We start from the raw sequence: 27,619 nt of genomic DNA on the forward strand, positions 1-27,619 counted from the left end.
GAGGTCTCACATGGAGGCTCACAGCCCACCAGGTCCTTTGGGGGTCCAGCCCTGACCTCTGACCTCTTTCCCTGGCACTATCCTGTGGGCCTCTTCCTAGGTCTCCCCCTCACAGTTCTCCTCTGAAACGCCTCCATCCTCTCAGCTGCCTGGGGACCAGGTGCTATCCTCTGGGATGGTCGACTCCTGTAGGAACTTCTCTGGAGGTTCAGGGGGGGTGGGGGCGGAGGGCCTAAGCCTGCAGGTGCTAGAAGCCTGTTTTCATGGAGGCGTGAACCTTTTCTCCTCTGGAGACAGAAGAATGGAACTCTCCCAATTATGCTGCTTTGCACTTTTTCATTTTAATCAGTTGAGCCATGACACCTGGAACATCGCTGCCACAGACCCTGCCGGAGGAGCTGCATCACTCGAGAGGCCCCACTGATGCAGGGCATCCATCCACCACCATCCCTTCCAGCTTTGGGCATTGTCCCTGGTGCAAGACCGAGCCAGGGAGGTGGGGGCAGGGGCAGGGGCAGGATGGGGCCTCCCGCAGAATTTCCCTGCTATGCTACTACAGCTAATAAAAGTGCCACCTCTCCTGCACCGCTCGCTCATATCATGTGGGGAAATGGAGCGCCCAGGGTGACCAGGTGGGTTCGACACCTGGCCCGACACCTGTTGCCCCACCTGTGTGCACAGCCAGACATGCCCACCTCCCTAGTCAGGCATCTACCCTGGATCATGCGGGTCATTGTCCTTGAGGCTGGTCTGTTCCAGGGGAGCCTGTCCCACAGTATAGGGGCGAGCACTGGGCCCTGGGACGGATGTCAGTCCAGCCCAGGGAACATGGACACTTCTGGGCAGTGGCCAGTGCTTAGGGCTGGACCTCCCCTGGAGACCCCAGAGGTGGAATAAGAACACAGGACCAATTATTCACGTGCCTTGGGCCCCACACGGACTCCATTCACGAGGCCATGCTTGGTCCTCGAGCAGTTTATTGATTTAAAGTCGCTGTATAGACTGAACCCTGAGCGTCCCCACACATGGCACATTCGGTCAGCACTACAGTCATTGATATTTTAATTTAGAGGCAACTACTGCTACAGACATCTCCCTTCATTTTTAAAAAATAAGTGTTTTAAAGCATCTTACAGGCCAAAGAACTAAGCAGAATCCTCAAACATTCAGGAGTTTTTGAGGAAAACTCGGGAAGAGGAAACAGCTTCAAACGCTTCTCACCGGCCACCGCAGACACCTCAAGAGCTTTGGCACCAGCCACAGTGCTGATAATGCACAGAGAGCCACCCCTCCACCCAGCAGAAGGGAAAACAGTGCCTGTGGGAGCCACACGGGAGCATCTGGAACACTTGGCCTTTGGGAGCCTGGGAGCTGGTGCAGGGCTGGCCTGGCTGAGATGCTCATGTAATACTGAAAGGGGAACAAATGTTGGGACTAGTGTCAGACCAGTGACCTCACCACCGCCACACGCAGCGAACATGGAGAACCATGCGGACGGGAGACGGCGGGCAGGGATGCCCATGCCAGGCCACCCCACCACCCTGGAAGGTCACTTCAGGCCCATCAGCTCATTGTGTGGGGGGTGGGGCTGCTCAGCGTGTCCCCGTCCTGGAAGATGAACATCACAGGCTGTGCTGCACATGTGCGCACGTCCCAGGAAAAGGGGAAAAAAACCACGCGCGGCCCGCTTGGCCCACATGGGCGCTCGCACCCTGCCATGCCCTATAGGACTCAAGGAGAGAACTCCAGACTCTGGTTCCGACACCCCTGAGCTTGCTCTGGCCAGTGCCCAACTGGCACGGACATGGGCTTGTCCCCTCGCCCCCAGTGGGAGGAGGCCAGTGTAACAACAAGGCCTCTGGACCCCCTACCGAGCCCAGGCAAGGGCTGAGTCCTGAGTACCTACCAGGAGGCCGCACTGAAGGTGCCCAGGCAAGGCCACTCCAGCCAGATAGACCAGGACATAGGTCACGTGTGTTGGTGTGGCTTCCCTGCCACGTGGACACAAGATCCGGGCCACATGCTCTGTGCCCGGCCCATCCTGGCACAGGGTGCCCCCACCGCATGCCGTCCAGCAGCACGTCCATCCTCAGCTGTTCTGACCATGGGCCTGAGGTGCTGGGCCCCAAGCGCTCCTAATGCTGCTTCTCATTCTGCACCCCGGGCCCGGGTTGACAGGACACGTCCAGGCTGAGACAGAGAGAAGCCTCCCCACGACCTGTCCTGCAGAGGCCTGCTCCGCCGTCTCCCAGGTTTGCGAGCGTCTCCCAGGTTCCGCAGGTGCCCTGAGAGCAAGTGAGAGCGAGGCCTGCTTTTCCATCACCTTGAAAACATCCACAGCCCCGCCTGTAGGGGTGAGGCCGTTCTCCAGCGAGTGAGTGCAGACACGGCACTCGGCCCCACCTGTCCACCGTCCCAGGGGCCCACGCAGGACAACAGGTGGCCAGCGGTGCCTGCAGCCGGCGGTCATATGTCTTTGTCCTCCTGGCTGCCTCAGAGGGCCTTGGCACTGGTGGAGTGCACTGCGTGGGGGGTGGGCTTCGGGGGGTGGCGGGAGAATGCGTAGGCCTGCGCCAGGATGGCCAGGTCCACCATCACCTGCAGCAGGCCGCACACGGAGAACTGCAGGGGGGCACCGTTCAGCAGGAAGTATGCCATCTTGAAGGTGTCACCACTTGTCCACATGAGCACCATCTTGATGCTGTGGAGACACAAGCCAGGGTCAGGGGGCCAGCCAGGGTCAGGGGCACCCGGGCCCCAGCCTGTCCCTCCCGGCCCTCCCACCCTCGCTGTGAGGTCACTGTGTGTGTGGGCACAAGGACAGAAGGCCCTTCAGCTAGAGCAGTGGTTCCCAAACTTATTTGGCCTACCACCCCCTTTCCAGAAAAAATATTACTCAGCGCCCCCTGGAAATTAATTTTTTTTTAATTTTAATAGCAATTAAACAGAAAGATATATGTATTAATGTTTCTACCTTTTTCGTAAAATATAGTAAAGAAAGGTGTAAATTAGAAACATTGAAGTTTGAAATTATGAAACTATTTATTGAACTCAGAATAGAAAGGTAATACAAAAAAAGTTAAAACAAATGCACCTGTGGCCATCACCGCCCCCCTGGATCGCTGCAGCGCCCACCAGGGGGCGGTAGTGCCCACTTTGGGAATTACTGAGCTAGAGGACCCTCAACCTCTGGGCAGGGACGAGGCCGGCACAGGGCAGGCCCACAATCTCACAAAGGTCTGTCCTTCCTGGCTGCAGACGCACCTGCTGTGGGCCCTTGGGGAGACGAGGGAGGGAAGACCACCACCTGCTCCAGGGGCAGCAGCACCCAAGAACTTCAGGAGAGCGGCCCTCAGCCACAGGGACCCACAGAACTGGTATCGGAGGTCATGGCTCCCGCCTGGCTGTGCCCTGTGAGCTGCAGGAGGAGCCTGGCTGGGGGGGTGGGGGGCGGCCCTCTCACCTGGAGCTCCTCTACCCTGGCCCATGGAGCCCCCGGCCAGCACCTGGTCCATAGCTGTGGCAGGAAGTACATGGATGGAATGATCCCAAAGGTGCAGTGTCAGATACCCTAGGAGGAACCTGCACAGCACCCCATCCTTCACATCTGCTTTGTCCACACTGAAATCAAAGTAGAGGACAAGAGCACAGCACCCAGTCCCCACCGCAAACTGTTAATGCTGGACTTTCCTCCACAGAAACACACCCCCCCCCTTATCGACTCCGACACTCCGCTACACCACTTCGCAATCTGCAGGTGTGCTGACTGCTGTGTGCACAGGTAGCATGCTCAGTTTTATGGGAAGTGTGTTCTGCAAACATCAGTACAAAGACACATCTGCATTTATCTCTCCTTAGGTCTCCAACTAACTCTGGCTTGTAATTCTTTTCCTGAAGTTGGGCGAAGTTGGGCTCACACTGGGGCCACTCACATGCTGGGGCACCATCGGGGAGGGGCGGGAGCTCACCCCACAAATGCAAATGGAAGCAAGTGCTGGGCTCTCAGCTCCTAGGAGCCACCAGCCGCAGCCCTGGTCAGACAGTCAGGGGCCAGAAAGGGGACATGCTGTGACCTGAGCCAGCCCTGACAGGGGCCGGGGTTGCTCAACAACTAGAACTGAGGCTCCCAGGAAAAAGGCAGCCACCCATCGGCACCCTCACGCGTACAGGCCGAGCACTGCCCTGAACAAGACGAGGTGGGCTACATGGCTCCCTTTTCACAGAGGAAACTGAGGCACAGACAGGTTTAGCGACATGCCTGGCGGTACACAGCTAGTGCTTCTGGAGGGGCAGGAGGGGTAGAGGGGGCAGCGCACAAAGCTGGAGGGGTCCCAGGACCACCTGTCACTGTCCTGGGGCTGCCGGCCTGGTGCCGGGTGGTGCCTCTGGGCCCTGAACGCACAGGTGCACTCCTCACCCAGGCAAGTGCAGACGTGAGGTCATCGCTGGGGCTGCGCTCTGTCTGACACACAGGGACATTTTTAGCTGCCCAGACGCCTCACCTGGCCTCAGCCCTCAGTCAGCCACTGCGTGGGGACAGGAACCCAACGCCTTGCAGTGGCCCCTCGACCAGCTGCCCACGCGAGGGCTCAGGAAGGACAGGGGCACAGCAGCCAGTCAAATATTAACGAAGTTCCTCCTGCCGGGGTCCCTGAGAATCTGTTCAGCAGGGACTTTCACCAAGCCATGAATTCTGCTCTTTCTGACACTGGTGTTATGTAACCCTTGCCCTCAGTGATAGTGTGGATGGATGGATGGATGGATGGGCAAGCCTCAGAGGCTCTGCTCTCACTGCTCAGTATACCAAGGATGTCCTAATGGGCACTAAGTCCAGACCTGGCCACTGCAAGTGGTTGTGTTTGGCCTTGTCCTGGGCATGGGAGTGCCACCCAAGGAAGCCCCCTCCAGGGAGGAAATAAAGCCATCACAGGTTCCGACAGTGCGGGAAGCCCACCCCAAGCACAGAGAACCTTGCAGAGGGGGCCAGTGTGCGTGGGAGGGGGAACTGTCACCTTCTGGGCCCAGGCTGTTTTCCCAGCTCAGGCTGGTGACCTGGGAGCTGGACTCTCTTGTCTAGTTCCCCTCATAACGTCCCCAACTCCAGCTGCTGGATCCTGCACCTGACCCTCCCCTCCCCCACCCACCATTTTAATCCCTGCTCCCATGACCTCATTCTTGACCCCCATTTTGCCTCCTCAACTGGGCTGCCAGATCACTATTCTTAAAATACCTCTCGCCTCATCCATGGCCTGTCCAGCAGCCAAGATAGCGCCTCCCAGACCAGTGCCCAGGAGATGAAAGCCAGACGCCTGCACCTGTCCCAGCTTCCTCACAGGCGCCTTCGGCTCATGCCCACCTCCCAGGGGCCTCGCCTTCCGCTCCTTGCCACCCATCAAGAGCTCTCCCAAAATTGAAAGTCCGCCCAACACATGTCCCAAAGGAGGTCTTAGTGATCCTGGGTTACACAGTGGGCTCTTGGATTGAAACCTTTGGTGCTGCAAAGGAAAACATCAAGAAAGTGCAAAGATGATCTTCAGGATGAGAGAAAATATCTGCAAATCATGTATCTGACAAGGTTCTAGTATCCAGAAAAATCTAAGGAACTCTACAACTCAATAATAAAAAGACAAAGGGCCAACTTTTAAAACAGGCAAAGGATCTGAACAGACCTTTCTCCAAAGTTGCATAAATGTCCAATAATCACATGAAAAGGCTCTAGGCATCCTTAGTCATTGGGGAAATGCAAATGAAAAATGCATAACCACAATGAGCCCCAGGCACTGGAACGGCCAGAATGAAACGTGAGTGGGAATGAGGTTGTGAAGGTGGGGAGAAACCAGAACCCCACCCACAGCTGAGCTGGCGGGGATGTCAGACGGTACAGCCACTGTGGAAAACAGTCTGGCAGATCCTCGAATGACTGTTACACAGAGTTACCATGGGACCCAGCAGTCCCAGTCCTGGGTGTATCCCAAGAGAAAGGAACACATTTGTCCACACAAAAACGTGTACACGAATGCTCACAGAAGCATTATTCACAACAGCCAACAGGTGGACACAACCCAGAAGTCCATCACTGGAGATGGACAAGCACAGTGTGGTCCGTCCATGCAGGGGAATATTACTCAACCTCAGAGTGGAATGCAGCACTGAAACATCGCACATGGGCATCGTTACGCAAACAGGGGGACGTGGACACAAAGACCAAGCTCTCTGTGATTCTGATCATATGAAGTGTCCGGAACAGATGAACCTACACAGACAGATCATGGTGGCCTAGGCTGGGGGAGGGAGGTTTGGGAGCAAATGAGGCTTGATTCCTAATGGGTACAATATTTCTTCCTGGGGTGATGGAAATGTCCTAAAATTAGACTGTGGGGACGGCTGCACAACTCTGTGAAGATACTAAAATCCATTAAATTGTACACTTTAAATTGTATGGTGAGTTATATCTCAATAATTTTTAAAGAGTTCCAGGGCTTTTGTTGAACTCTAATTATTCCAGCCCTCCTCTTTATTGGGCTGCTGACTGGACTGTGTGTGTGTACATGTAGTGTGTGTGTGTGCACACCCTCAACCACACACATGTGTAGAGCATCCCCACTCACCTGGCCTGTTATGTGTCAAGGAGGAATAAAGATATACGCCTGGGGGCAGAGAGGTAAGGCAGACAGGGCCCCGCCCCAGGAGACCTGTTCCATTTCCCAGGCAGCAAGACTCCAAGCTGCTGGCTCCAGGGTTCAAGGGCAGTGCAGCAAGACCAAGTGAGCCGGTTCCCAGAAATTTCATTAATTAGAAGGTGAACCAAATACTAGAACTAAAACTAAAAATAGACAAATCCACAATTATAGTTGGAGACTTCAACATCCCTCTCTCAACAAGTGATAGAAAAACTAGGCAGGAAAGCAGCAATCAGAACTTAACAACATCAACACAAATAATCTAATAAATATTTAGCGAACAGCCCAGCTTGAGCATTGACCTATGAACCAGGAGGTCACGGTTTGATTCCCTGTCAGGGCACATGCCCGGGGTTGCAGGCTTGATCCCCAGTAGGGAGCATCCAGGAGTCAGTCAATCAATGATAGAGAATCACTGATGTTTCTCTCTCTCTCTCCCTCTCCCTTCTCTGAAATAAAAATATTTTTTAAATTAAAAATAAATTTAAGAGAATTATAATCATACAGAGTGTGTTCTCTAAACATAACAGAATAAAATTAGAAATAAATAATGGAAAGACAAAAAAACCTCTAACCCTATGGATATTTTATAACACACTTCTAAAGAATCTAAAGATCAAAGGGAAAGTCTTGAAATAAACATATGCATAGTTATACATAGTTATGAATGGTGAAAATAAAAATAAAACATCAAAGTTTGTGAGGCACAGCTAAGGCAGTAATGAGAGGTTATTTATAGCATTAAATGCTTACATTAGGAAAAAGAAAGTCTTATATTAATAAATTAAATAAAGATAAGAGCAAATATCTGTGCAATGTAAAACAGAAAAGTCAATAAAACAAAGAGCTGATTCTTTGAAAAGATCAATAAAATTGACAAACTTCTAGAAAGAGAGATATATATGGGGTGGGCAGAAGTAGATTTATAAATAATACAAGTAAATAATACAATAATTAATAAATAATAATAATACGAGAATAAAGTCTGTGTTCCACATGTTAATAACTATAAACCTACGTTTGCCAACCTCTATAAATTACCAGTAATGGAACAGAGGGCATATCTGCAAACATCAAGAAGACAAGAAGGGAATATTATGACCAACTCTACATACTTAAATTTGACCACATGGAATAAATGTACCAATTCCTCAACAAGTCTAAACTACCACAGCTCACCCAATATGAAATAGATCATTTGAATAACCCTATAACTCTTAAAGAAATTGAATCCATAATTTAAACACTCCCCAAAAAGAAATATCCAGGTCCTGATGATTTCATCGGAGAATTCTAGTATATGCTTAAAAAGATTAACACCAATTTTGCACTATTTCTCCAAGAAAATAGAAGACATGCCAATTCATTTTATGAAGATAGTGTTCTCTTAATACCAAAGCCAAAAAAGTACCAGAAAAAGAAAAAGAAAAACTACAGGCCAATATCCCTCATGAATGCAGACACAAAAATCCTTGAAGTATCAGCAAGTAGAAATTAGCAATTTATTTATTTATTTATTTTTTTGTTTGTACATCATGACTAAGGGAACTTTATTCAAGGGATGCAAGGCTAGCTCAATATTTGAAAATCATCAGTATAATTATGATCGGTTAAAGAAGAAAAATCACATGATCATATCAATCAATGCAGAAAAGGCATTTGACAAAACTCAACACTCATTTAATATAAAAACTTGCAGAAAAACAGGACTAGAGAACTTTCTACACCTAGCATTATACCTAACGGTGAAATACTGAATGCTTTCTCCTTATGATTGGGAAAAACACCTCACCCACTATCACTGCTCTTGTTAAACACAGTGCTGGATATTCTAGTTAGTGCAAGAAGGCAAGAAAAGGAAATAAAAAGCACAGAGACCAGAAAGGTAGATATAAAACCATCCCCATTTATATATAACTAGAGGCCCGGTGCATGGATTCACGCACATTGAAAGGAAATTAATTAGAAGGTGGCCAGCAGGGCGGGACTGGGCAAGACAAGCCAGACATGCCCTGGAGCCAACCTCCCATGGTCCTTCCCCAGCCGGCCGCATCTGGGGCGGTGCCAGGGCTCGAAGAGCATCTGTGGAGTGACTGGGGTCCCTCCGGCAGGTGGGGTCCCTCAGCCTGGCCTGTGGGGATCAGGCCAAAACCAGCTCTCTGACATCCCCCGAGGGGTTCCGGAGTGCAAGAGGTTACTCTGCAAAGTTGCTGTCACTTGGCAGCTCCTGTGTTGAGCATCTGTCCGCTGGTGGTCAGTGCGCAACATAGCTATTGGCAGGCCGGCTGATCAGCCGGTCACTTAGCCTTTTATATATATAGATTGTTTACATAGAAAATCCAAGATCTATAAGAAAACTCCTAAAAATAATGAGTTCAGCCCTGGCTGGATGGGTCAGTTGGTTGAAGCATCATCCCATACACCAAAAGGTTGTGGGTTCAATTCCCAGTCAGGTCACATACCTAGGTGGTGGGTTCAATACCCAGTCTGGGCATATATGGGAGGCAATCGATGAATATTTCTCTCTCACATCGATATGTTTCTCTCTCTCCCTCTCCCACTTCCTCTCTCTCTAAAAACAAGCATTATAAGCATGTCCTTGGGTGAGGATATAAATAAATACATATATACATACATCCTATATAATAAAAGCCTAATATGCTAAGTGTCCGGTCAGCTGTTCAACCAATCAAAGCATAATATGCTAATGATATGCTAAGGCCGCTCAATCGCTCGCTATGATGTGCACTGACCACCAGGGGCAGACAGTCGACCAGTAGACCAGTAGCTATGACATGCACTGACCACCAGGGGATAGGGAGGTTAGCTTGCTGCTGCAGTCTGGCCAATCAAGACTGAGCGAGACGGGCCGGACACTCCCTGGAGCCCTCCCACAGTCCCTCCTCAGCTGGCCAACCTCCCACGTCCCTCCCCGGCCCCAATCATGCACCGGTGGGGTCTCTCGGCCTGGCCTGCGCCCTTTGCAATCTGGGACACCTCGGGGGATGTCAGAGAGCCGGTTTTGGCCTGATCCCGCAGGTCAGGTTGAGGGACCCCACTGGTGCATGAATTCATGCACTGGGCCTCTAGTACATACATAAAATATTGAGTTCAGCAAGGTGAATGATACAAGAGAAACATACAAATTAACTGCATTTCTATACACTAGCAAGCAAATGGAAAATGAAATTTAAAATGTAATACCAATTACAGTTGCTCAAAAGCAAATGAAATACTTTGGTGTAAATTTAATACATGTTCTGGACTTGGATCCTGAGAGTGCATCTCATGACACACCCCACCAATGGCCGCACACCTCTGCTACTGTGAGCAGAGTCTGCTGCCCTCCATCCCTATTCCACACTCAGCCCTCCCTCCCACTCCGAAGCTTCAGGCTCAACAATGCAGGAGGAGCAGTTCTCCGATCCCGTCACCTGTTTCCTGCTCAGGGGAGGGTCTCGGCTTCTCACCTGTCGCACACAAGCACAATGCTCACGCATCCAGAGGTCAGGGGATCAATGTGTTTAAACCTAAACTGCTCTCTAACTGGCTGTTTCACAAATGTAACTGAACACAAAGCAGCCAGATTTGTACCCATTTGACTTTTACCGAACGTATGTGCACCTGGTGCCAACGGGGTCAGCAACAGTGACATGTGCCAACCCACCTCATGCCCTCCGTGGACTGGTAGCGGTGGTTGCGGTACAGCTGCGGCACGCCCAGCATGGCCTCGGTCAGCACGGCCAGGAAGCCCAGGGTCTCCACGAACAGGGCTGAGTCGATGGACAGGTATGTGATGTAGCCTGCGATGCCCGTGAAGGCCAGGACACACTGCAGGTAGTCCGCAAAGCTGCTCCAGTGCCAGAAGTGGTGAGGGTCAAAGTCTAGAGGGAGAGAGACGTGAACCAGACTTCAGGTCAAGGTCAGTGTGAGGAGAAGGATGTGAAATGAATGAGGAGATGAAGGTCAGTGTGACCAGCAAGATGTGAACTAGGTGAGGAGGTCAAGATCACCATGAGTCCCCGCCAGCGTGGCTCAGTGATTGAGCATCAACCTATAAACCAGAAGGTCACAGGTTCAATTCCCAGTCAGGGCACATGCCTGGGCTGGGGGCACAATCCCCAGTGTGGGACTTGCAGGAGGTAGCCAATCAATGGTCTCTCTCGTCATTGGTGTTCCTATCCCTCTCTCCCTCTCCCTTCCTTTCTGAAATCAATAAAAGTATATTAAAAATAAAAGATCACCATGAGGAAGATGAATGTGAGCTATGAGGATCCAACTGCTCTCGACCAAGGAACTTCTGAGGAAGACTTCAGATATTAACTCAGCATAAAGGATGCTAAACCTGGAACTCATCCTAAAATAGTACTGATACTCAGATAGTGCAGGATCACTCCAGAACCTCTGGAATCTCTTTCCTGGGTTAGAATACCCACTCTTCCCTTCCACAACTTTAGATTAATCGTGTGTCTCCATTTCTTTAGATGCAGAAGAGGAATAATGTTACCGAGCAATTCGGGTTGTTTTAATGATTAAAGTAGTTAATCTTCTGAATCCTATAAAGTGTCCAGCCCATAATAAAGGTTCTGCAAAGATATATAATTATTATCACTACATCCTGAGTTGATAGAATATTACCATTTGCTCGACAAATGTGTCCTGCAGAAACCAAATGTGGAAGAACTCACAGAAATCAAAAATTCCATTTAGTTGGTGGGCTGTGGCAGGTCCTGGGGACAGAGGCAGCTTCAGGGACAGTCAGGACAGTGGAGGGGTGTGATGCGCCCAAGCCTGACCCGGCCCTTTGGTTTGCAGAGTCTGGAGCCAGGGCACCTCGCCAGCAAAAAGGCCCAGCAAGGGCTGCACGGGGGGCGAGGACAGGAGGTGCCAGGACTGGCCGTCCCGGAAGCTAGGAAGAGCTGGAAGAGGGTGTCTAAGCTGCACATGTACCATGTGTCCCAGGAGGCACTCAGCCGGGAAACAGGAGAAACGGAGCCAACAACACCCAAGTTGTCCCACCACTAACTGCATCACAAACACGTGGAACCCACGTCCGCCATAAACCACACACTCCAAGCCACACCAGCCTGGGCCATTCCTACGCATGAGAGAACAGCCTTCCTTCTGGATGCTCGCCTCCAGGGCAGGGACCCCTCGCTGAAGGCACCCCCTTCACCTGTCTCCGAAAGGCATCTGTTCTTCCTCAGGATGACCTCGGGCCACCTGGGACCCCATGTCTGAGGACGCCTGCTGCGCCCCCCCCCCCCACCCCCAGCAGGACGAGGAGGTCTCGTTGGAAAAGGTTCTCAGGGACACATTTGTCACTACCCAGCAGCTGGGACCTCGAAGGCGCAGAGCTGTTTTCCACACCAAAGGGCTCCGGAATTAGAGACCGTTCCATCCCGACGAAGGAAGAGGTCCCCTCAGAAGCTCAGACACTCATCCTGACGACAGTGCAGCTGGCAGAGCTGACCCCTGGGCCAGGGCTCACGGGGGCATCTACTCTGACCATCCCCAAAGGGACAGCCATGTCCCTCAAAACCAGCCCCACGCGGCAGCCCACCATGAACAGGTGGTGTGGGGATGAGACACCCGGCTCCTGGGTCCATGGCCGGCCCCTCACGGGCTCGGACCCCGTGCCGGCATCGGGCAGGCCGCTCACACCTAGCCTCTCATTCCTCCCTTAACAGAGGGAGAGTGGGGGCCTCAAGGTCAGGCAATAGGCCCCCCACACCCCCGGATGCCATCTGAGATCATCGCTGAGCACCTCTCTAAATGGACGAGGCCGCATGGCAGGGCTGGCCGTGCCCTTGGGGGCGGAGACCCAGGATGGGGTGGGAAAGGGGCACATCTGGGGACCATTCCTTCCTGAGCCCGTGGCCCCGCCCCTCTAGCTGAGCCATCGGTGTCTCTCTCCATCTGGGAGGCCCATCGGCAGGTGGGCGCCCCCTCTCCAGAGGGCTCCTATGTCAGCACCTGGAACCCCAACAACCCAAATGTGGGGGGCACTGAGGCAGAACCACTGGCCAGAAGGGAGACACAGGATTTGAACCTGAACCCTGATGCACTGCCCCTGCAGATCCAAGGATGAGAGGACCGTGTACGGTGCCCCGCCCAGCCGTGGGACCTCCCTGAGCCTCAGGATGGCAGCGCCTGCCCCGCCCCCAGGGGCCCTGTGGAGGCTGTGTTGTCACATAATTCAGATGGAGGTCGGGACCCTCGCACAGCCCTCAACAGCAATCCCTGCCCACACACCTCAGCCCCTCTGAAGGGGCCACACAGACAGGTGCTGGGTCCCCTGGCAGTAGTGTGACCCCTGCAGACCGAGGGGCCCCCAGACGCTGTGTAAGGGGCAGGGAGGACAACACAGCACGAAGCCCGTCCCTCAGAACAGCAGCTGGGTGTCAGTACTGGTCAGCTGAGGGCCAGCGTGTCTCTGCTCGACATGCACCCCAAGCTGACGAGAGCGACAGAGCCCCGGCCGCTCCGACGGGCAGGGGCAGAAGAAAACCCCGTCCACAGGAGCTCCTGGCCTCCCAGGTGGTTTCCGGTGGCTCATCCTCGTTACAGCTTCAGGATTTAAACCCACTGATGACACAGATTATGCAACCGCTGGGCTCCAGACCAGGCAGCCCACCAGCACCCCCGTGTGGCCTGTCCCCATCAGTTCAGGCAAAGTCTTTCCAGCTCAAAGAATGACATCCCTCCAGTGGTCCAACCCTGGTCACCGACAGAAAAGGCGTGGCTGTCCCACAGTGGCTGCTCTCAGTGGCTGTGGCAACGACAGAAACCCGCTGGAGACAGTGGGGCCTCCACGTGCCCTACTTTTGCAGCAAGAACCCCCTCGGGCGTCCCTGCTCTCACAAGACTCCACGTGCCCCTATAGGCGCTGAGAGTGCAGAGGGCTCAGGCCCCCCAGCCCCCTCCTCTCTCACAGAAGCTGCCTGTGGATCCAGAGCCCCTGTGCCCTCCCAGCCCAGCAGGCCCCCAGGGGCCTGGAAACTAGGGGGAAGCTGCGAGTGCTGAGGGCTGTCCTGAAAAGGCCACCAGAGAGGGACTCCCACACCAGGCTCCACGGCTCCAAGTCGCCTCTCAGGATTGGGACCAATCATTAGGGCAGGCCAGCTGGTAACCACGTGGCCAGCAGCTCTCTCTTAATCAGGGTCACACCCAGGGAGGAGGACAGGCACTGGCTCCAAGAGGGCCTCCCATCACTGCCCCATGACCCCACGCCTCCTGGGGCAGCTGTGACACTCACACCTGCGACACGAGATAAGCAGGGCCCCGTGCCAGTGTGAGCCAGCCCGCCTCCCGGAACCTGCCCCACGTCTCAGCTGTGAGTCTGAGGATGCGGAGGAAGAAGAGCTCCAGTCAGTCCTGAGTGCCTGGACCCTCACAGAGGCGAGCCCACACCCACCCTGAACCTACACACACCTGGCATGCCGCCACCTGTGGGAGCTACCTGCCGACCCCGATAAAAACCACGGGGAATTCCAGGTGGTGAGGTGGGAGCAGCAAAAAATAATCCAAGTCCACTTCTCTGGGGAATCCGCACGGAAGGCACGGCAGGGAAGAGGGACCGGGAAGCCCAGAGTGATGGGACAGAGGGAGCCCAGGCTGGTTAAGGAGGAGGCCGCATCACACCTCAGTCCTGGTGGCCAGGACTGCAGACCCCAAGTAAGCCACCCGTCCCAGGCCCACGGCAGCAGCAAGGACTCCCACATTCCCACGGTCTGTATGCTCAAACCCACAGGGAGAGACAGGTGAACCCCCTAGTTAGGCAGTTCAGGATGGAAGCAAGAGGGCACTGGAGGTCTTGGCAAAGGGTCACCACAGCTGCGGAAATTAACTAAACATCCGGGATCCTGGGAACCTGAACAATCACCTTCCAAAGTGACGGCGAGGGGAAGTCTCCCCACCTGGAACCAAGGGAAACATCTCGTGTGTGCAAATCTCAGCCCAGTTCAGACGCGCCTCTGACAGCCGCCTGCCTCCCCTGGCGGACTCGGCAAGCAGAGCACAGGGCGCTGACCCGCGAGGGCACTGAGCGCTGACGAGGCTGCTGGGCACACGTGCTCTGAGGGCAGAACACGCCCCTGACCTCAAAGGCTTGATGCGGAAAAGACAGAAAATATCCTGTTAATAATTGTTAGAGTGGTTACAGGATCACGTGAAAGTATTTTGGTAAAAAGCAGATTAACGGTAATTCACCAGTTTCTTTTCACTTTTCTAAGGTGCTGCCTGGAAACCACGCACATGGCTGGCTTCCTGGCTGGCACTGCATCTCCACTGGGCAGTGTTGTCCAGCGTTAATGAGGCGCCGACCGGCCGAGCCCAGAGCTCTGCCCAGGTCATCTGGAAATCCAGGATTTGTAAATGAGGAAGTGCAAGGGCGGGTCTGACGGGACCCTTTCCTAAGGAGAAGCCATGAACCTGCTGGGGCCACAGCGGCGCCGTGCCAGCTGCTCTGGTGGGACATTCAGTGTGGTTACAGAGTGTAGTCCCCGCTTTTAAGAAACAGGCACTAAGTATTTGGATGTTATCAGCATGGAGTCAGAACAGAAAACCAACCGAGAAAATCACCACCACCAACGTTGGTTCTTTGAAAAAAAATCAGTAAAATTGACAAGCATGTAGCTAGAATGACCAAAAGAAAAGAAAGAGAAAGGAGACTCAAATTACTAACGTCAACAGTAAACATCAGCACCAACATCACAGAAATAAAAAGAATTGCAAGGGAGCACTAAGAACAATTGTAATCCTACAGGTTAGATAACTTAGGTTAAATGGACAAAAAAAAACACTATTAAAACTAACTGGGGAAGAAATTGAAAAACTGAATAGACTTATCATAAATAAAGAGATTGCCTTAGTATTTTAAACACTTCCCACAAAGAGAAGGCCAGACCCAGATGGCTTCCCTGGGTCATCCCACCAAACATTTAAGGAACTGATAAACTTGCAGTGAGCAATAAATAAGCCCTAGAGATACACTGTATAGTACGGTAAACACAGACAGCAATACTGCATTATAATCATAAACTTGCTTAGAAACTAAAATGAATTATTCCAACCACTAAAAATAAATAGTTATGTAACGTGATAGAGGTGCTAATTATCGCTACGATGGCAAGCATAACATGACACATAAATGTATAAAATTATATGTACACCTTAAATTTACACAATGTTGTATGTCATATTTCAATTAAAAAATTTTTAATAAAGAATTGATACCAATCCTTCACAAACTCTTCAAAAAAATAGAAGCAGAGGGAACAGTTCCCATTCCCCACTTATTGTATAAGACCAGTTCTATCCTGATACTAAACCCAAAGTCATCACAAGGAAAAAAGATCAGTATCTCTTATGAACATGGACACAGAAATCCTCAACATATTGCTAGCAAACAGAATCTAGGAATTTTTTTAAAAGATTATACATCTTGATCTGATGGGATTTATCCCAAAAATGCCAGGTTGGTATAACATATAAAAATAATCACTATAATATCTATATCTATAATAATAAAAAGGTAATATGCTAATTATACCAGGCGTCCTTCCTGACGAAGCCAGGGCCGGAGGGAAGCCAGCCCAAGTCCCGGGTGCCTTCCAGCAGCTGGAGGAGGGAAGCAGCCCGGGTCCTGGGTGCCAGAGGGAAGCCGGTGCCGGCAGCTGGGGGAAGGAAGACCTACTCTTGCATGAATTTTCGTGCATTAGGCCTCTAGTATATATATAAAAGGCTAAGTGACTGTCCATCCGGTAGCTATGACGTGCAATGACCACCAGGGAGCAGATGCTCAACGCAGGAGCTGCTGAGCTGCAGTGACTAGGCAAATGTGGTTCTCGGGTGACGCACACTGGAACCAGAGAGGAAGGAGCCCGATTCTGCAGTGCATCACCCAAGAACTGCCCTCTCGCAATCCAGAACCTCTCGGGGGATGTCAGAAAGCTGGTTTCGGTCCGATTCCCACAGGCCAGGCCGAGGGACCCCACCTGCAGGAGGAACGCTGCTCACTCCACAGACGCCCTTTGAGCTACAGTGCTGCCCCAGGTGCAGCCCACAGGAAGGGACTGCAGGAGGGTGGCTCCAGGGCGTGTCCGGCCAGTCTCACCGAGTCCCACCCCGCTGGCCACCTTCTAATTAACTTCCTTTCAATCTGCACGAATCCATGCACTGAGGCACTGGTAGTATAATAATGGAATAAAGGACAAAAACCACATGGTCATCTCAACAGACACAGAAAAGCATTTAACAAATTTCAACATCCTTTTATGATAAAAACACTCAACACACTCAGAACAGAAGGTGCTTACTTAACCTAATAAAAGGCATCTATGTGAAATCCATCATGCTCAATGGAGAAAGGCTAAACGCCTTGTCACTAAGATCAGGAACAAGACAAGGGCATCCACCCAGATCACTTCTACAGGGTAACTAAGCAAGAAAGAGAAATAAAAAGCACTCAGATTGGAAAAGAAGTAGTAAAACTATTTGCAGATGTTATGATCTTATATATATAGAAAATCCTCACATATCCACTACAAAGCTCTGAGACCTAATAAATGATGTCATCAAAGCTGTAGGACACAAGATCAATATGCAAAAATCAACTTTATTTCTACAAAGTAGCAATGAACAGTCCAAAGTGAAGTGAAGAAAACAAATCCATTTACCATGGCATCAAAAATAATAAAATACTTAGAATAAATTTAACAAAAGAATTCCAGAACTTGTGCTCTGATCATTTTTTTCTTTCTTTCTTTCCTTCCTTCTCTCTCTCTCTCTCTCACAGACCCACACACAGAAAGCAGCAGGCTTCTAGGAACTGCTTCATGCTTGAAAACAGCAGCTATGAGCTGGTTAGTTTACGGGAGTCGTGGCCACACTTGGTAAAATGAGTCACATGCATGCATGGTCAGGATGCAAACACAGATGACAGACATGACAGAGGGGGACAAAGCTGCCATGAGATGAAACACGGGAGTGAGCGGCCTCATGCAAGGGGGTACATACCCAGATATGACCGCCTGGGGGGCACTTTGACTTCCTCGTCCTTATTATCTGCAGCTACATTTAAAAAGAGAGAGAGAAACAGAAAGGAAGGAGAGACAAAATAGACGGGTTTAACGCAGATAAGCAGCTGTGTCTCAGGCCCTCTTTGCACTTCTCTCTTTTAAAACCGCTGGGACAGGAACACCATAGATTTGGGTGTCTGTGCATCAGGAAATCTACCTTTGGGCTATTTTTCTCTGAACCTACCCTCCCTCTTTCCAAATAAGTGCTTGGAATAGGGGGAGGGAATTTGGGGCCAAAAATGAAAAGTCGCCCATTCTCATTTGACTGCTAAGGTGGGAGGTGGCGTCTGCTGTCACCAGATTTTGCTTCTGCTCCCCAGACACTCAGCCGCGTGCAGGAGGCGGCCACACAGGCCCAGGATCACAGCGCCACCAAGAGGGCTGCCTGAGAAAGCTGTTTTCAGGAGACACTCCCCAAGAGTTGGTTCAACACATGCCGGGGAGAAGCAGGGAGGCACTGTTACATCCCACCAAGGCGACCAGCCCAGCAGCTCCTGACAGAGGGGTGATGATTCCTTCCAGTCGGAGGCACCCAGCTCCTGCCCCTCCCCTGCCAACAGCCCATCTCCCCCCCACCCCGCCAGACCTCCCGACTATCACTGCCCGGGACAGCCCCCCAAGACCCTGGAAGACACCGCGGGGCAGAGAGGCAGCAGGTGGGGTCCCTGCAGGTGGGTCCCTGCAGGTGGGAGGTGGTGAGACAGAAGAGTAGGACTCCAGTGAGTCACTTGATCACAAAGCAGAGGTGGATCAAAGGTTGTGTCATCTGCCCCAGGCAGTGGACTCACCTAAAAATGGAAATTGGCAAGTGAACAGCTAAAAGCAAATACCAGCCCAGCTGCCAGGACTGGGGACAGCGGTGGAGGGTTTCACAGCACCACACAGGCTGCAGCCCCACGCCTCCCCTGCCTCCCTCCCCAGCACCGCCCCCTGGATCTTCTGGGCTCTGACGACCCAGAGTCACGTGGATTTTCTCAGCTTTTTCTTCTATTTTTATTTATTTATTTATTTAAACCAAGTTCACCATTGAAAGGGAGAGGGGAGGGTGAGGAGTGGGGTGGGTACAGGTGAGAACTCAACTTAGCTCCCGTGCAGTTCGGATGCAAACAGCCTTTTCCCTTCCCATGTCCAGGCCAGATCAGCCCAAGCCCAGCAGAGCTCTGCACGTGCTGAACAACAGGGCACAGCAGGGCAGGACTGTGAGGGACACGTGGGGGTTCAGGGTGGGAAGAGGCTCAACCCACATTGGACCCCTCCCTGCTCAGCATCAAGCTACCTGAGGTTTCGTGGCTGGAAAGCAACATGAACAGATCTGTGTTTTAGAAAAACCTCTTTGTGTGGGACAGACTGGAGGAGACAGACATTAGAAATGTTTTCAACAATGCTGTCCTTCCACAAATCTGCCCCGAACCCACTCCAGACCAGGCCCACAGTCTCCTCCGTCCTCACTGCTCCCCACCAGGAGGGGTGTCTGTCTATGTCCCCAATTGTCGGGGGGGGGGGCGCACCCCTGCAGAGGGAAGCTGTATGATTTCCAAGACTAGATCTTTAAAAAGACACAGTATCTACCCAGTTCTCTCCAACACGCCACTTGAAACCTGGGCCATATTGTGTGGACACCCAGGCTACATGAAGAGGCCACGTGTGGGTGGTCCAGCAGAGAGCCCACTGAGGTCCCAGCTGACAGCCAGCACCCACCCAGACATGTGAGCAAGGAGTTAATGAGAGAGAGAGAGAGAGAGAATATGAATGAATGTCAGGGCCATCCCTGCCAAGCTCTGCCCAAAATGCAGATTCCTGAAAACTCGGTTCCACTCATTCAACTTGTTGGCAAAATTCAACAAGTGGCTGGAGGACTGGGCTGCTGTCCTTGCTGTAAGTGAAAACAGTTCCCATTGAGAGCACGCCCCTCCCCACTCTCACAGCCAGCAAGGGTCAAGTCCTCCGTCGCCCATCTGTCCATCCATCTCCACCAGGTCTTCCCCTTTCCTCTCCTGTGACGCCATCGGGCCCAACTGACAATTCAGACAAGCTCCCTCGAGACCCCACCTTAACCACATCTGCAAAGCCCTTTGCCACAGGAGGAGACACCTCCCAGGTTCTCATCTGCTCACCAGAGGTCATGTGTTACAAGTCAGACTCCAGCCCTACCCCTGAGATTCACTGTTTTAACTCAAGCCCAGTTAACAGAACAGAAATATCCCTTTTGGAAGAACCTACATAGAACACTGGAAATCAAGAGAAGTGATCAGATGGCCACCATCCCTCTCACTCATCAAGAAGCCTTCTAAGGGAGGTCCCCTGGGTCACAGCGTCCTGCTCATGGTGCCTGCTGCCCTCTCCTGCACCAACGTGAAGACCTGCTGGCAAAGCCCCAGGGAAGGGGGGAGCGTGCACAGCTGAGGAGGCACGCCTGCATGTCAGCGAGGTCACACAAATGTCCAAGCTCAAAGGCCACAAGGCCTGGAGGCACCCACACCTGCTACATCTGGCAGCCTACCTATCACACTACTTCAAACAGGTCACAAACCTGCTCTCAGGTTTCAGAGCCAGAGGCAGAGGCGTACAGCCTGGGCACACACGGCCTCTCCTCCCACCTGTGTGAGGCTAGGCTGCCCTGAGATACCCCCACACGGCCCCTCTGTGGCCGGCCAGGAGGTCAGTGCCCACGGAAAGATGAGGTTCCAAGGGACACAGATCACAGAGAGAAGGGGCAGGAGCCGTGGGAGCAGAAAGCTCTTATCCAAGAGAGATTTAGGGCCCAGTGCCTCTCCTCGTAATGGCCCTGTTCACTGAGCCCTGCTTCCTAGGCAAGACCAGCTACACAGTCAGCTACACAGGTTCTGGGGTGACTTACCGAGTTACAACAGGGGGATGGGGACAGATCTGCAGAGGAGAGAATGGCATCAATGGGGAGAGAGCACAAAACATGCCAGCCTGGCCGGTGTGGCTCAGTGGTTGGACATCAACTTAGGAACCAGGAGGTCATGGTTCAACTCCCAGACAGGGCACATGCCTGGGTTTTGGGCTCGATCCCCAGCAGGGGGCGTGCAGGAGGCAGCCGATCAATGATTCTCTCTCATCAGTGATGTTTCTCTCTCTCTCTCCCTCTCCCTTCCTCCCTGAAATGAATAAAAATACATTTAAAAAAACAAAAAAAAAAAATAGGGGCTACACCAGGGGAGGAACCACTCACAGGGAAAGATGACCACCAGGAACAAAAACACGAGCAAGACCCCGAGTCCACAGACATCCCACACAAAGTAAGAGCTGTCACACTTCTAGTGATTAGAAGAAAACCAGAAGTAAGGCTGATGTTCAAACAAGGCAGCCAGCCCAGAAGGCGCTTCTCCAAAGGAAAAGGCAGAAACAGGAAGAGAGTCTTCGCTCCGAGAGCCAAAGAGTCCAGCAGCGGCGTGGGCTGCGCCTGCAGTCCGTGCTGCCCAGGCACGTGCACCCGGTGGTGATCCACCTGCACCACAAAATCCTGGCTGGGGGGCATTTTAACAAGGCATGTGCGAAGACCCCAGTGCACTCGGCCGTGGGGAAGGTTTTACGTACAAGCCTCACAGAAAGTCGGAGATAAAACGGCCTTCTCACAAATGTCCTCCTGACCTGGTCCAGCCAGAGAGGAGCCCAGCTGACCGGGCCTCTGTCCGATCCAGGCTCCGCAGGCAGCGAGATCCCAGCGAAGAGTAAAACATCAGGACCAGGTGATAGCTCGCCCACCCTCAAGGGAAGAAACGATCATCTTGAATTGTTTCACATTATAACGTGAAAGTCACGTCCCATCCTGCAAACACCATCAGTGACAGTGTCGTGCGGGGAGACAAGCCGCTGGGACGATGCTGAGCGGAAGGGGCTCTCATTCCACCTACAGACAAGTTTTGCTGTTTCAGTGGCTTTAAACCAAAGTTGCCGGTCACCCACCTGAAAAGAAACGGCGTTTGACGTTGAGCTCGTTGGCCACACGAACTTCGGTGCACAGCTTCAGCATCAGCAACATGGTGACGATCATGACGATGCTCTGCCAGAGCAGCGGGGACTCGAAATGCCGTCCGAACCTGCGGGTGAGACACCGAGGCTCAAGAGGATGCCCACGCCAGGGGCCTGGTCCACGCTCCCCGCCCAGGACCACCAGGGCCAGACAGCCACCTCCCCTGCAGCTGCGAGTGCTGGGCTCCAGACTCCATGGTGGACGGAGCTGGGTGCAGAGGGGACGGCCGAAGGGGCAGGAAGACCAGCAAGAGCTGAGGAGCCAGGCCCAGGTGAGGAGAAGGTGCTGCGGGAGAAGGAGTGATCCGAGGGACTTTCTCAGCCAGAGCGGGAGGTCTGCCAGGGGCTGGTTCCTGCGCACCACAGCCCCCAGGCCTTCTGGCCTCAGTGAGCCACGGCCTCAAGCCCTCTCTTCCATAAATTGCAGCTATAACCCCTAAGGCGGTTGGAGGACATTTCTAGTCATTTCTCAGAACTGGGCTCCCGAGTTGATCCAGAAGATCGACTCACCCAGAGGTGAAGGTAACACGAGGGACAGTGAAGGCTCCATGTTAGACAGAGCAGCCGGCATCACAATAAACTAAGTCAAATTAGGGACCCCTCCCACCAAGCTCGTTTCCAGCTATAAGGCTCTCAACGTGCAACTTGGGCCATGATGTCCAAAGGGCCAGTTCCGTTTTCTAAATGGTCAACAGAAACAACGAGTGACCAGAGAAATGGTGGAGGAAATATCAAGTTTGCGCTTCTCCTTACACGACACACCAAGAATCAAACCTACACGAACTCAATGTTCACAGTAAAAACGAGACCATTGAACATGAGTGACATGGAGCACAGGTGAGTACTTAAATGATTTCAGGATGCAGACTGGCTGAGCAAGAAGACAAAATTTCTAAAAGCACAACTTTCCACAAATGATACACAAGGGACAAAATAAAGATGAAACAAAGTTCAACATCACTAACAATTTTTTAAAGCCAAACAAAATAGGAAGATACCTTTCTTACTTAGGAAATTACTTAAAACTTTTTCTTCCTTAAATGCTTTTTGTTCCTTAAATAGCCTGTGCTGGCAGGTATGTCACCACAGCACTTTCTCTCCTGCCGAGCATGTGGGTTGGCACAGCCTCTTCTCTTACAGAGAAGCCAGTCGAAGCGAGTTCTCCCCTGGTTGTTGCGTACACCTGTCTCACCCCTAGGGAAGTACACATTGCAGAGGACACGCGATGTTCTACCAAATCCAAGCAAACGTTTCTACAGGGAACACCTTCTTTACCTCTCAAAATAACAAAATATATATATCAAGTGGAAGAAAAGTTGTGTTTCTGCTTCTCTGTGTGGCCTGAGTGCTATGGCCATTAGTAGCAGAATGTTACCATGTATCTGGTACAATGTTATTAAATCTTCAATACAGTGCTACCAGACCTCCAATACAGTGTTGGTGTATTTTAAAAACAATATTACTGCATCTCTGATACAGTGTTTTCATCCAATAGGGGTGGGGCTTGAGAACTACCTCTATAAATGCATGAGGCTCTGCAGCACCATCCACGCACCCTGGCCCCTTCCTTCCCCCTCGTCTCTACAAAATCACCAGCCTGCAAACATTAGGTACAAGATATCACCCAGTCCTTGTCATGGCTTCTAATACCACAAAGGCCAAATCCTGTACATCAGCATTTTATGGAGTAGAATCTGCTGAATGCTAGTTTTGCAAAAGGATGGTAAGAAATAAGGGCATAGGAGTTCCCCAAGTTTCAGAAACCCAGGTTTGCATAGTGTGGTCAGCCCTTCCTGTAGAGCCACTCATATCCTGGCACCACAAATCTCTTGGGGCTTCCCAGGAGGACTGGAGCTCTGAGAACTGTGGTCCCAGCCTGCTTTGGGAAACGCACCCTCCAGTGTTGCTACCTGCAGCACTGTTCTGGTGTGCACCCAGTTCCCGCCTCACCTGGAGCCCGCCCCGTCCCTGACCTGTGCTCTCCCTCCCCACCGCCTACAACCTATGTGTGTATGGTACAACCCACACAGTGCTTCCACCAAAGTGCAAACGGAAGCATCTAGCCCAGCGTCTGGCACATGGGAAACCCTCAAAAAACCTACTAAATTAAATGGACTGCTAACTAACCCATGAAGCCTGAGAGGGACACAGGAGTGACAGGAATATAAGGGAGCATCTGCTTTGCCCTCAGAGCGGTGGGGTCTCAGGTGGGCAGAGAGGTGCACATCAGGACAAGTTGTAAATGGAGGCCTGCCCTCCTGCTGGTGTGAAATGCAGAAAAGTGCACCCCCAGGCCAATGCACCCTCTCCTTGAGGAGGGACCAGCACCTCTGCCAGCCCTCCCTTCATCCCACATGTTTCCTCAGCCTTCCAGAATGCCGACTGCAGGCAGCCCTGTGTGCTCACATGGCAGCCCGTGACCCAGGGCCTCTGACCCAGGACAGCTCAGGATGTTGACTCTACAGGAAAGGACCAATCGGAAGTACAGAAAGAGACTTGCCAGTGGACCAAGGTTAGAATTCCACAAAGGTGCCCTATGCTGTGTGAGGAGAGCTCAAGACTTTCTCAAAGACTCAGGCCCTGTGGTGAAGAGAGAATATTGGGGCCCAAACACATCAAATGCCAGTTAAATCCAGAGGCACTGACAAGATGGCCTTCAAGAAGCTGGTTTCATTTCTGACTCCTCCAAACCAGGTACTGGGATGTAGATTAGAGAGCCTGTTTTCTTTTTGCAGTGTTGAATGACAAGCACACCAGGGGGCAAGACCTCTAAACGGAACTACTTTCCCATAAGGTAATTCAACTCTGGTAGTTCCCTCCACGGTTGGAGAAAACTTACTCCACGATAAGTTTTCTGCCCCCCACCTGACACCGTGCCTGGGCCCGGCTCCCAGCACCCCATCCAATGGTCCAATGCTCAGTCAACAATAGTGTCAGACAATATGTTTCAACTGCTCCTGTTCAAGCTTAGCCTTCAGGTCAATTTAGCAAAGGAAAGCAAGGTGTTCCGCTGCCTCGAGGCCCCTCAGCCAAAGGGAAAGGAGGAATCTTCAGAATGCTGTTTACAACTTGTGCTAAACAAAAATGAGCCCCTGCAACCCCTCCCTGAAAAGTGGGCTCGCCAGGTGACAGACGCAAGATGTGACTGACTCACGGCTCACCTTTTTAAAAACCCCAGACAGGAGCAAAACTAACACCAAGGAAAAGTGAATCAGAGTAGGCCGGGGCCTGGGCTGGGCAGATGCACAGAGCAGACAGAACTTCTAGGCTCAGGACATTCATATCTTCATTATGATGGTGATTTTGGGGTGGGGGGGGGTGGGATTTGTTCATTAAAATTCATCTAACTGTACATTTGGAATGTCAATTTTATTTAATGAAAATCATTCCTCAATAAGATTGGCTTAAAATCAATTAACAAAAAAGTATGATTACTCAAACAGTGACCAAACGTCAAAAGAAGGGGCCTGAAGTCCTCCTCCCCACCTGGGCACCAGGCCTCCCCTGAGCAGCCTTCCTGCTGACAGAGGGGGATCTGGGACCAACCCGATGGAGGGAACGTTCCAGATTTGGAAACCTTAGAATGAAGCTATGAGACCTCTTCCCATTTCCTCTGGACATTCACCCTCCCAACTATGACTGGCTTCAGCAAGTGTTAAAATTAACTTCAAGTTCCTTACCGGAATGCAAATGATAAAAAGAGGAAGTTGGGCTGGGAGGAGCAAGAAAAAAATAGCCTCTTCAGTCTTAGCCAGAAAGTGGACTTCCTATTCAAAAAATAAACAAAACCCCACACCACAGAGAAAGCTGAAGGGGATGGCCCCTCCCACAGCGGCCCCCCAGCGCTGCTCCATCAGGCTCAGATGTCCCCTCCTGAGGGCTTCACTGGCCAGCCAATGTCCTTCCTACTGGTCACTGCGTTTTGTTCCTCTGTTGTTTACTCTCTCCTGGTCCCCCATGCAAATTCCTTGAGGTCAGGAGCCTGGGGCTATGCAACTGACAAACACCTGAGTGACAAGGCATGAACACTGAGACCTGAGATCACAGTGAGAGTCTCCACTCCGATCCCACCATTTTCCCTGGGAAATCATCTCATCCATTTCACCACCTCCTTCTCAGGAAGTACAAACACCTCCACCCCTGGCCGCCTCGGAGGAAGCCAGCTCTCGGGGAGCCCCACAGTAGGAGAGCCCTGGCTTACCAGAAGAGGATCCGTAAAATATTGGCCACCAGGAGCACCAGGCACACGTAGGTAGAGAAGCCCTCGGCGTTCTGAGTTCTCCGGATGTCCCGGTACTGCGGGATGTAGGGCACCACCCCTCCGAAGACCATGGCCCCGGCCGCCCCCCAGGAAACCAGCTGGTGCAGCGGGACCAGAAGCCAATCCAAGCCTTGAGCGTCCATCGCGAACCCCCGTGCCGCCCCGCCAGCGGGCTGGCGTCCACCTGGCCGCGTCCCCTCCGCTCCACGGACTCCTGGAACGCGCGCTGACTGTCAGCCCCACATGGCCGCCGCCGGAGCCTGGCAGGGGAGAAGAGGGAAAGAACTGCGGCCGGGCCTCGAGCAGAGGGAGGCGGCGCTCCGCAGGGACACCCGGAGGCACGCGGGACTCCCAGCTGGGGCGCGACTCCCGCCTCGGACGCGCGCGTTCAGGGCGCCCTGGGCGCGCGCAGAGGCATCGCTGGGGGTCAAGGCGCGGGCGCACGGCCCTGGGGACGGCGGACTCGGTCTGGAGGAACTCGGTCTCGGAGAGGGATCGGTCCTGGGGACCCGTCCAGCGGCGCCCGCCCCGCGCCCAGTCCCACGCGCAGCGCAGATCCCGCCCCGGGCCTCAGCAGCCGCGCCGGCTCCGCCCGCCCGGCCAGCGTCCGTCAGCCGGCCGGTCCGAGCCCGTAGCCCCGCCTCTTCGTGACGTCACAATGCCATGGCCCCGCCCACCGCTGCCGGGACGGGCGCCGGCGGGTCCTAGAGAGCAAATCGCGCCGGGGAGGTGGGGACCCGGCGCGGAAAGGTGGGGGCGGACACCGCTCGGCCGCGCTCCCGGCCCGCGGTAGGAGATGCCTGCCTGACTGAGCCGCTTTTTCGGGGGCAGGTGCCCGCGTAGACGGTCCCCACATGTCCCCGGGCGAGGGCCATGTAGACTCGGCGCTCGGCCACCGGGAGCGGAGGAGGGAGTCCTGTCATCGCCCCGCAGTCAGCGCGTGGCCTGGGGACCCCTCTAGTGGGGACAGGGGCTGTGTCGGCGGGGGACATCACCCTTCGTGGGGACCAGGGAGCGGCCCCCAAGTGACTCCAGGGGTCCTCCCACGCGGTCATTCTCTGGCGGAGTCGGGGCCCCGTCCTGACCCAGGGACACCCGGGAGTAGGGATCAGAAGTTCGGGAGTCTCACCGGGGAGGGTGGGCGGCTCTTCTGGGGACAAAGCCCAGCAGCCGCCCAGGGTTCTCAGTGTTCCCGTATCACATACGCTGTTACTGCTCCAGCTCAGCCTCACAGTCGTGCCTGACCACAGTGAGCCCCAGGGCCCAGGACGATGGGGCTGGGGCTGGGAGTGCGCCGGGGCCCAGGTGGGTGCTGGGACAGGAGGACCCTGTGTGAAGCCAGCCAACCCTGCGCTCCAGGGACCTGAGCAGATGGGGCTCAGGGACCCCAGGATTCTGTCTATAGAGGGCCCTATGAGGTCTCCCCTCAACCACAGCAGACCCTAAGCACTCCAGAAGGAAAGGCCTGGTGGATGAGCGGGTGGCCCCAGGAGCACACACCTGGTCCCCATCTTCCCCTCCACTCAGGTCTGGCTGCTTGCTTCCTACCTGGTAGGTTTTGTGGGAAATCCTAACAGTTACAGCCTGGCTAAGAGCAGCTC

General features: G+C 52.9%; 1 protein-coding gene across 3 annotated transcripts; it reads right to left on the bottom strand.

Annotated features, from left to right (window-relative positions):
- Window positions 1-911: 911 nt before the first annotated feature.
- Window positions 912-26,624, bottom strand: SLC66A2 (solute carrier family 66 member 2). 3 transcript variants are annotated; one of them, XM_070420496.1, is made up of 5 exons: window positions 25,959-26,623; window positions 21,692-21,825; window positions 17,700-17,753; window positions 10,348-10,564; window positions 912-2,701 (listed from the first exon to the last, which is right to left on the bottom strand). In XM_070420496.1, the coding sequence occupies exons 1-5, from the start codon at window positions 26,159-26,161 to the stop codon at window positions 2,494-2,496; spliced, it is 816 nt and encodes a 271-aa protein (XP_070276597.1). In that variant the 5' UTR covers window positions 26,162-26,623; the 3' UTR covers window positions 912-2,493. The 3 variants fall into 3 exon arrangements, with proteins under 3 accessions (XP_070276597.1, XP_070276598.1, XP_070276599.1); XM_070420497.1 differs by lacking the exon at window positions 17,700-17,753 and having other exon boundaries at window positions 25,959-26,622; XM_070420498.1 differs by lacking the exons at window positions 10,348-10,564; window positions 17,700-17,753 and having other exon boundaries at window positions 2,558-2,701; window positions 25,959-26,624.
- Between the last annotated feature and the right edge of the window lie 995 nt (window positions 26,625-27,619).

Source organism: Myotis yumanensis, unplaced genomic scaffold, assembly GCF_028538775.1.
Source record: "Myotis yumanensis isolate MYYU_CA2020_CCGP unplaced genomic scaffold, mMyoYum1.0.hap1 SCAF_7, whole genome shotgun sequence".
Classification (NCBI taxonomy): domain Eukaryota; kingdom Metazoa; phylum Chordata; class Mammalia; order Chiroptera; family Vespertilionidae; genus Myotis; species Myotis yumanensis.